Genomic DNA, 10,622 nt, shown 5'->3' with positions numbered 1-10,622 from the left:
TACAGTCCTCCAACATTTAGTCCGTTTGCAATATGTTCCCCGACGTAACGGGTCGTTTGACGACGTTACACTGTCGTTAGTATGTTTACAATATGGTCACTAAACTTTTCAGGTGCTTGCATTTAGGTCCCCCAACTTTTAAAACTTGCAACACAATCCTCAATTTCATTCCAAACCCCAAATTCCTTTTCGATCTTGAATTTTCTTTTTTGCTTCTCTCTTCTCATTTCCAATGTAACTTTTCAGTCGGGGATGCATGGAAAATTATAATCTAACTTTGAATTATGTAGAGGTGTTGACTTGAATAAGGGTCCATTGAGAGAAGACCCGACCAAGGGTGTAACACCCTCAACCCGTATCCGACCCGGATACAAGTTCGAGATGTCACATTGACATTTCAAATCATTTACTTATATAAAATAGAGGAGAAATTCAGACTTAATTTAAATAAACTGAATAATTTACATACATTAAATCAAAAGGTTTACACAAGTTGATCAGAACATATACAATTTAAACTTTTAGGTACATGCGAACGTTATTTACTACAACAAAGAAACCTACTAATAAATTGCTTCTGATCTGATCTCTGGTGATTTTATGATGTCTTTGTCGCCTATCCTTGCTTTTCAAACTTCTTGGATCCTGTGTGTGAAACACTCATATGTTAAGTCACAGACTTAGTGAGGCATGAATGCATAAATGAACCAATGAAACATACAGTGATATACTTTCATAACATATATATACATACTTTCATATCATACAATCACCTACTTTCATCTCTTACCTGAATCATCATATCTCACATAACAAAAACACATATGATCATGCATTTAAAAAATAATAACTTATCAACTCATAAAATGTTAATTTTTTTTTATATCTTTTATTAGCCCATGGTACCTTACTGAAAACTAAAGATATGTGACTGCATTGAGGTTGTGCACAAATGCTGTCACCACAGCTCGTATAATTTGCACTGAGTGCCGTATAAAATTATCCGAAGGACCTCATATATGTCCCGAAGGACTGCATAGAACCCTCGACTCTTGGCATGCCAACTATACCCCTAGCTCTCATATCACATAACATGGGCATTATTATTTATGTTTGTCACATAATCATATAGTCACACAAATCATCCCATAACTTATATCATTTCACATGTAGTCTCAGAACTTATTATCATGTAGATCATGTAAAATTCTCGTATATTCTCATAGCTCATTGTCATATATAGCATATTACATAGGATCATTTCACATAACATGTAATCCCATACTTATTATCTCATAACTCATGTTACATTTTTATATCGTCACATAGCTTATCTCATATTCTTTTTAATCACATAATTCAATTATATCAGTTCACATAGTTTATTACACAAACATGAATTCAAATAAATCATGTATAGAAATGCACTTAAGATCTAGACATATGCATGTACTCATGTACACATAAGCATCATATCACTAACATACTTGTATTCATGTACTCATATAATCTAATATGGGAATTAGACTCATCGCAAGTCTTAATTCCATAAAATAACCTATACATAATATCATGTACTCACCTTGGTCTCACTAGTCAATACCAATCTCTTATCTCTCTCCAGGTAAATCTTACTTTGTCGACTTGTCCAGACTTTTCGTTCGCTCGATATCTACATGAATATATAATCCATATAAATATCAAAATTTGAATTATTCTAAAAGATTCTTACCAATGAAAACTAAAAAAAGCATTAATTTCTAAATTTCAACTTAAGTAGTATCGATACTACAAATACAGTACCGATACCTCTATGCTTATAGTATCGATACCATCCCATGGTATGGATACCTATTCTTGATTCTGAAATTTCATTGTAAGAATGGTACTGATACTTCCACCTTGGTATCGATACCCATGGTACCGATGCTACCACTTCGGTATCGATACCCCATGAAGAATTTTCCAACTTTTGCCTTATGGTATCGATATTGTTCATGCAATATCCATAATGTTTATGTAGTATCGATACCTAAAAATAATTATCACATATTATTGCCTTGTAGTATCGGTACTACTCATCCAGTACAGATACCACTAACCCATATTATTCTTCTTTAACCCAAAAATTACCAACACTTCACCTAAACTCCACTTATAGAACTCCCTTCATGCCATTAAACTCAACTATACATACTTAAACCATCTTTTATCACTATAACACATCATCATCTTCAATATTTCACCATAACTCTTTGAATTAAGAATTTTACTAAACTTTCAACATGTTCTAAACTAATTTCTAATACTTTACACTTCTTATTCCTACTTATGACAAGTCAAATTTATCAACAAAACTCCAAAAACTACATCAAATCAACAATTCACTTCTACACCCTTTTTACAAATTCCTTTATAATTCTCTCCTCTTGTTGTTTTAATCCTATACAAGCTTTCTTTAAGCTTGTATAACACCCAAGCCTTCAACACAACCCTAAAAGTTAAAGAAATCAACAAAATTCATAATCTTACCTTTGAAGTGTAGTACACGGGAAGAAGAAGACAAGCGGAAATGTGTTTCTAGATATCTCTCCCAAATCCCACGTGCTTATCTCTTTAATAAATGAGATAAATATCCTTTAAAATGAAAAGACCATAATACCCTTAATTCCTTCATTCTCTTCTATTTAATCCAATACCAAGATATTCCAATCTAAATTCATGAACTTTTCTAATTTTTTGAAATTAAACCCGAAGTTTCAAATACTTACAATTTAATCAGTAACTTAGTTTTTGGGATGTTCCAAAGGGACTATCGGGACCATCAACGATTCAAGGTGTAATGTTAGATACAAGTCATCTCAGGTAAAGCATAGATGTTCGATGAAATGTTTGTGAGAAACAAATGGGGTTAGAAATACAGAGTTGAAAAATACTACTAAGATGAACTAAGTATCATTGTTAAAAGTCACCAACAAAGATGAAATTATTTTGTATAAATGGCATATAATAATTTCTTCGTTTAATCCTTATTGTTAAAGATTTTCCAACATATGATCAAATATAATGAAATCCCAAACAGCGTATTCAGCTCTCAGTCTCTTTCTCTCACGTGCACTCTTGTTTGGTTTTTTGTTCTTCAATTTTCCGCCATGTAAAATTGTAAACCCAAGCAGTGTTATGTCTTTCAACTTTTTATTTACAAAGAAAAAAATAGAGGAAGAATTGCTGGAACGCAACACCTATTTCTTAGCCTTTCCCCTCACTTGAAAAAGGTATTTATTTTCTCTTTTGGGCTATCCGGAAGTAAACTTTTCCTCTTTCGCACTTTCCCATTTTCAGCTCGCATTGTGTGTTTTTTGTTGAAATTTTTATGTTTCTGGAACTGCATGTCAATGATATGGACATTCAGTGTTAGTTTTGAACCAAAACCATTTAATTTTCTTTCTTTCTTCTTAATAAAAACTCCTTATGAAAGTTATTCAGTCCATCAGAATAGAAGTGAAAGAGGGTCCTAGGCTAACTTTTTTTATCTTCTTGTTTGGTTTTTCTTTAAATCAGGGAATTGGTTGTGAGTATCGACATAGTGAATTCGCCAGGCTCAATCTGAGAGACTGCTGGTACTAGTTTACTAGGAATTGTATTGATCTGACTTATGGTTTTTGGCGTCCTATGAGCTCGTATTCTTTTTAATAAGTTCATGTTGATTATGAGACTGATATATTGTGAACGAATTGAACTTTTTTACACGTTTTGGAAATTGAGGACTGTGTTGCAAGTTTTAAAAGTTGGGGGACCTAAATGCAAGCGCCTGAAAAGTTCAGCGACCATATTGGAAACGTACTAACGGAAGTGTAACGGCGTCAAAAGGTCGGTTACATCGGGGACCATATTGCAAACGGATTAAATGTTGGAGGACTGTATTGCAAGCTTTAAAAGTTGGGGGACCTAAATGAATGTTTTAGAAAATTTCAATGACCATTATTAGACTTTACCCAATAAAATAAGACATAACAAAATAAATAATGAACAATTTTGATTGAATAAAACAAGATACCTTTTAGATTTTTACTATAATCTTAAACTTAATGTTAGGAGAAGGCCAAGTAAATTACTAACATTGTAAATTAAAAAGGTACTAAGGAGCAGAATGAAAGATAAAGTATAATATTTAAGAAACAAAAATAAAGAAGGTTGAAACTTTAATCAAAATAATTGATCACCTTTCAAATTTTACCTCTTGCAATAAAAATTGTTGTAAAGAGGATCAATTCAATGAAAATTGTTGATAGTTTTAATGCCTTCTAAATTTTACCTGTTCCTATAAAAGAATCGTTGCAGGGAGAGAAGGCTTTTAAATTGACTGAATGTCGATATTTTATACTCTTAAGTTGCTGTTATAGTTATTATTATCGGGTTCAAGTATGATGTTTGTAAGGATGTTAAATATTCATTGTCAAGTAAATGAGAATCTTTCGAATAGACATAATTAATAAAAAAAAATACCTGCCTGAAGAAAGGCCAAGATTCTATGTTTTGGGCCCCAACCTATAATTAAGAGTCCTACGCCCAGGTTAATGGAAGCTCGGTAGAGGCAATGTTTATATGATAATTGAACTTGCCGACAACATATGGGCCAACCTGTTATTAGGCTGGGTCTGAAATTTAATACTTTAGACTTACTACTAACCAAGTCAAACTCAGAGAATTTTTTTTTGTTAATTTGATAAGTTTTATTTTTTTCAATTCAATTTGATTTGAAATTTTATTAAATCTAATAGAATAAAAAGTCTATTCAAATTAAAGCATATCATTATATATTAAACATGATAAAATAAGTTTCATCATAATTACAGGACTTTAGAGTTCATTTATAAAAGTTTCATGATAACTTATAGAATCATACTTTTTTAACTATCCTGATTAGCACATAACTAAACTTTTAATTATAATTTGAATGATTTTAGAGTAAATTATTTTTAATGATCTGAATTTAAAATAGTAGTCTGTATAGAAGGTAGGACGGTATCGGGATAATTTAGACTGTTAAGAAAATATGAATCTAAAAAAAATAAGGTTTATTATTCTGAAAATATTTATTACCATGAAATATGGAATATATACATATATTGAATGAGAAAATTGATTATCCTCCAACTAAAATATTGTTTTTCTAATTTAGTAGTTAGTTTGCAGCATCATTCTCTCAAGGCTTTATTTGATTATTGCAATATATATATATATATATATATATATATATATATATAATTTTGTGATAATTAAAATTTGTAATATAAAACATCTACATAAACCAAACCATATATGCAAATATATATTAATATTACCATCTTTTTTTTTATCTTTTTCCTCCAGAAAAAAATAACTCCAACCTACAACAACAAACTGTATCTCACAAAGCAGCAAAAATCTCTCCTCTTTAAACATTTTTTTTTTCATTTTCTTACCCAATTTCCCCCTCTTCTCAAGTTCCAAATTCTGCCTGTTAAGAGGTCAAATATTTAAAAGCTTATGATTCCTCCATGCTTCTCAATCTTCCATTCATGGTTCCCCCCCCCCCCCCACCCCCCACACCACATTTTCCATCCTTAAACACCCAAAGCTACCATGTAATATACTTAAAAAAACATATAGGGCAGTTGGGGTTTCTTTTTTGAGTTTTTTTATGAATATCACTCATTTTGATCTCTCATTAGTTTTAAAGCTCAACTTCACAGGGTCTATTTAGCTTTCTCCTTTTGGTACTAGGACTTGTAAGTGAAGAATTCGCAGAGGATCCAACTGTTGTTGTCTCACTGTCCTCAGTTTTATAGCTGAAGCACGCTGCATCCAGTACCCCAATTGGGCTCTGAGGCAAACTTCCATTGCCTATTTTAACCAATGACACTTCATGCAGCAATTTAACACACTTCATCACTCTCTCCTGCAACCAAAAACAAAAAACCAATCAAACCCATGTCTTAAGTCAATCTGATTAGGGTCAGTTTAACATTGTTGTAGTTCAAAAATGCTTTGAGTCCATCAAATCAAATGGTCCCAGTGGTAAAAAGAAATGTTGTTCTCCCTATAGGTCTCGGGTTCAAGCAATTGTATATGCAGAGTGTGTGTTGTCAATAGGTTAAGAAAGTTTTGAACCAATACTAGTTCTGAACACACCCTAAGCCAACAATAAACAAAACCCTAAACTGCAAAACCAATGAATCAATCATCTATGTTCCCCATTTTTGTATTAGTTTGGGGGATTTTGAACCACCAAAGTTTTTTACCTTTTGTACATGGTGACAGAGAATAGAAATGGCTTTCTCAGTGTCCAGAGTGTTGATTGTTTCAACAGCAACAGATAATGCAACTGCTGCTGCAATCTCAGAAGACTTGAATTCCAAGAAAGCAATCCCTGCATTCAATTCCCACTCACTCCATCATATAATTCAACTACACTACCTTTATTAGTTCAAAAGTGTGGAGAAAGGGACCTTTTATTGTGCTTGAAATGAGTTGGATTGACCTCAAGATTGAACTTCTAACTGGGATTTTATCATCATTGAGTTTGTAAAGGAAATAATCTATGAAGGAAAATGGAGTGATTGCTTGCATTCTCCAACTCAAAGTGCTCAACACTAAAAGCTCCATTCTTTGTATAGTTTTAGCCTCAAAAACAAATTTAGATTCCCCCATCTGTTTTTCAATAACCAAAACTACATATCAGATCAAACCAAGATTAGAACATCAAATATATATATATATATTGCATTTGATTGAATCTTTAACCTGTAAATCTACAATCAATGGAACTTCAGTCTCCTCCATTTTGGCAGCAAGAGATAAACATGCCACAGTGAGTAACTGCATCATCCATGCTTTACCCTTCTGCGTTGTTCAAGATTATACACAAAGGAGTCAATGGAGTTTTAGGTCCAAAACACAACATTCTCATGTTTGATTGGTTTTGAACTTACGGGTAATTCATATGCAGAGAGAAATCTGTCTAAGTAGTTTATTGACAAGTACTCACAAAGAGGTCCAAAACCGAAATGGGAATTAACCTGTTGAAGAAACAAGGCGATTATAACAATCAACCATGTGAAAGAAGCTCTAATTCAAAGGCAAATGATTGAATTCAACAGTAAAAAAGAAAAAGTAGAAATAGTTTCAACTTAGAAGCTGTTGAGAAAAGGCGTGAAGAGGTAAGTACAATCAACAACTCAGCAATGGCCCCAACAGCAAAAGCAAACGAAAAGAGATACAAAATATCAGTTCACTTTGTAATCGACCCAAGGATTAATCAAAAGGGTGAAATAATGAAAGAAGATGGCAAATCAATACCAATATTGAGATATAATGAAACGAAGCTCACAAAAAACTGAAAATTTTTCTCATTAATCTGTGAGTTAACCCACCATCCCAATGAAATGAACAGAATCTTTTCTAGCTTCAAAGTCCAAATCTCCAGCTTTTAGCCTGTTCAAGTAATCAGCAGCAGGCAAATGCTGATGTTCTTTCTCCACCATCGAAGCCACGCACTCTTCACTCTGCAATGGCAACCCATCTTCAGCAACACCAATAAAGACTCGGTTTTGATTCAAGTTTCGATAATATCTATGGTCCCAAGCTGCCCCAAAGTAATCATTATCATCAAAAACGCTATCGTTCTCTTCCGCACATAGAAGACTCGATACTGCATGATAAAAAATTGGTGCCATTGCAGATTCTTATAAACTCAAAACAAAACAAAACAAAAACTCTCTTTCAGAACTTGGGCTTGTAAAGGGTAAGAATTGAAGGAGAAGAAGAAAAAGAAAGAAGTGGTCTTTAAAGGGTAAATAACAAATATGGTTTTTTAAGAGTGAAATTGAAGCAATATCTCCCTCTAACTTGATGGTTGAGGGACAAAACAATGAAGAAGAAGAGAAGGGGTTCTCTTAAGAAGAAAATCCAACGTCCCTTTTAGGGTAAAAGGGGAAAATACAAGGAGGGGCAAATACATGATTTTCCATAGGGAAAAAGAGAAGAGAGAAAGAAGGGTTATTGTCTGTTACTGTATACATGTACATGTCATCCCATTAGTGCTTTTCTGAGATTCCTCTCTTTACTTGTTTACAGGAAACGAAACGAAACTCGGGAATAAGTTTTACTGTTTTTTATTCTTATTTAGTATATAATTAGCTGTCATTGTATTATTGTCTTCTTTCATTAATCATTAGAGTATGTAAAATAAATTATCACAAATTCTTTCTTTCATCCTAACTTGCAAGTTTCAAGTTTTAAATTCATTTTTCTCGTATATTTATTCATTATTTTAAAGGTTTTAAGTGAAGAGAAGAGTAGTAATTTTTTTGGATTGTATAATATTTTATATTTTATCTGAGCCTGCAAATTAATGTTTTTAAAAATTTTACATAGACTTTGAATTATTAGATAAATAAAAATAAAAAATTGAGATTAACCAGAAAAAGTAAAATTTTAATTTAATTTAATATAATATTTATATTTACAATATTTTTCTCCTATCATTATTTGTTTTAGTAGTGATTAATATCCCAACACCCCTACAAGTTAGACTGATTTTTACATTGTTTAATATATACTTTTCTCAATTATTAATGTATTATCATTTTAATTTTAAGTTTGTTTTCATGTATATTTCGCTTTTCATGTTATATATATACGATATTATTTTGTAAAAAGATCATTTGGTCTAATTAGAACATATCATACATGAATCAAATAATTTCAGTGAATAAATAATTGTTATTATCACTTGAAATTCTGAACTCGAGCATTGTATAATATGAGTGTATGAGTGTGTCACTGTTAAATGGTTGAAGGTATTAAATTTTTAAATAAATATTATCTTATATTCACCACATATTAATTATATATATATATATATATATATATAATTCACTTATACTGTGTAAAATTATTTTAGTTTTATATCTTTTTTAAGATCGTTAGATTGAGAGAAATCAAGGATAACTGAAGTAATATAAAGAATTTAGAAAATCTCATAAATTAATTAAAGATGTAAAATAAAAAAAACATGAAATTCTTAAAAATCTTCAAAGTTTATAAAAATAAATTATGGACCGTTTTTTTTCTGTTTTCGGATTAGTTTAAGATTTTTTGTGCTTTTCTATGATTTTAAAAAAAAAATATTTTTTCTATGACAACTGTTAATTAAAAGACATGGTTTTTTTAATTTAAAAATAACATAGATCGACCCTAGAATTATAAAAACAATCGATTACTATTCTCAATATTAATTTCTGTGTTTATAGATTGATTTATTTTTTTTGTCAAATTCTAATAAAATATTATGATTAAAGTTTTACAAAATAAATCAAAATGTTGATTATTAATATTTTATTATTAAACTTATTAATAATGTATAAAATTATATATATTATTAAATCTTTATCTTTAAAAACATTTTCTAGTGACTTCATTTATCTCCAAATTATTAATGAAATGGAACATAACATTAGATAATGAAAAGAAGAAAAATTGCAGCTCACATGTAGTGTTACTATTGTACCCCGGGATGAGGTGGGAAGAAAACGACAAAGGACGTGATGTAAATCGAAAGTAACCAATTGAGGAATTGACCCTGTCTTTTTCGTCCCATGCCGACACGTGTAAAATGGTTTCACCACCGACCTGTTTTTTTTTTTTTTTTTTTTTGTGAATAAGACCACCTTTTTATGATTCAAAACATCGGTTTCTTTGGCAAAAATTTGAAATACAGAGGCTGCACTTTTCTTTTACTCTTTCAATGTTCTTTCTATACGTACTTTCTACGGAATAAAAGTACAAATATTTTTCTCCTCAGTTATGAAATTTTATTCATTCATTGAAAATCAAAATGTTGAATGAATTTTGTAAATTACTCATATGTTGCTTATTATTCATGAATAAACTTATTTATAAGTTTGTTCTTCAATTTATTGTACTCTCGTTTATTAAAATAAATATTTTTTATGAAAAATACTTATAAATAATATTTTGATTAAACTCTATTCCGTAACTTTAAAGAGAAGTTTGGTTCTCAAAAAAGAACATTATCTAAAGGAACGATTTTTTTTCAAAATTATTTTCTTATGTTTGGTTCACGAAAAAAATTATTATTAGAGAATATTCTTTTCTCAATAATAACATATTTTTTGTTAAAATGGTGAAAATGTCATTATATCTGAATTTTTAGGTATTAGACAATTCACACTATTTTAGACAATAATAACCTTAGCCTAATGAATTATTTTTATAATGATCATTCTCAATTCTTATTTTTTGTACTTTATTGAAAATTATAAACATAATCATAATATACAAAGAGTTTAATTTAGTAACATATAAATAAATTTGAGTATTTAAAATTATTTTATATTTTTAATATTCAATATATTAATTATTTGTAATTTTATGAGGTGAAAAATAATTTACTGTAAAAATTATTTAAAAAAATATATAACTTTAAGATTAAAAAAATATCTTATACATTAAAAATAATATCATTGTCCACTCTAGATCATAATATTTTTTTCATATTATATTAATTTTATATAAATAGTTATGATACTTATGAAAATTATTTGAAAATATAAATT

At 30.0% G+C, this 10,622-nt stretch overlaps 1 protein-coding gene across 1 annotated transcript; it reads right to left on the bottom strand.

Moving 5' to 3' along the window:
- Positions 1-5,658: 5,658 nt before the first annotated feature.
- On the bottom strand, positions 5,659-7,789 carry LOC120130091 (cyclin-D4-1-like). Its single transcript, XM_039147431.1, has 6 exons — positions 7,416-7,789; positions 6,975-7,061; positions 6,787-6,885; positions 6,492-6,693; positions 6,285-6,412; positions 5,659-5,941 (listed from the first exon to the last, which is right to left on the bottom strand). The coding sequence occupies exons 1-6, from the start codon at positions 7,716-7,718 to the stop codon at positions 5,717-5,719; spliced, it is 1,044 nt and encodes a 347-aa protein (XP_039003362.1). The 5' UTR covers positions 7,719-7,789; the 3' UTR covers positions 5,659-5,716.
- Positions 7,790-10,622: the final 2,833 nt, after the last annotated feature.

Source organism: Hibiscus syriacus, unplaced genomic scaffold (assembly GCF_006381635.1).
Source record: "Hibiscus syriacus cultivar Baekdansim isolate YM2019G1 unplaced genomic scaffold, ASM638163v2 tig00110511_pilon, whole genome shotgun sequence".
In the NCBI taxonomy this organism is placed as follows: Eukaryota; Viridiplantae; Streptophyta; class Magnoliopsida; order Malvales; family Malvaceae; genus Hibiscus; species Hibiscus syriacus.
This window is presented reverse-complemented; position numbering and strand designations above follow the sequence as displayed.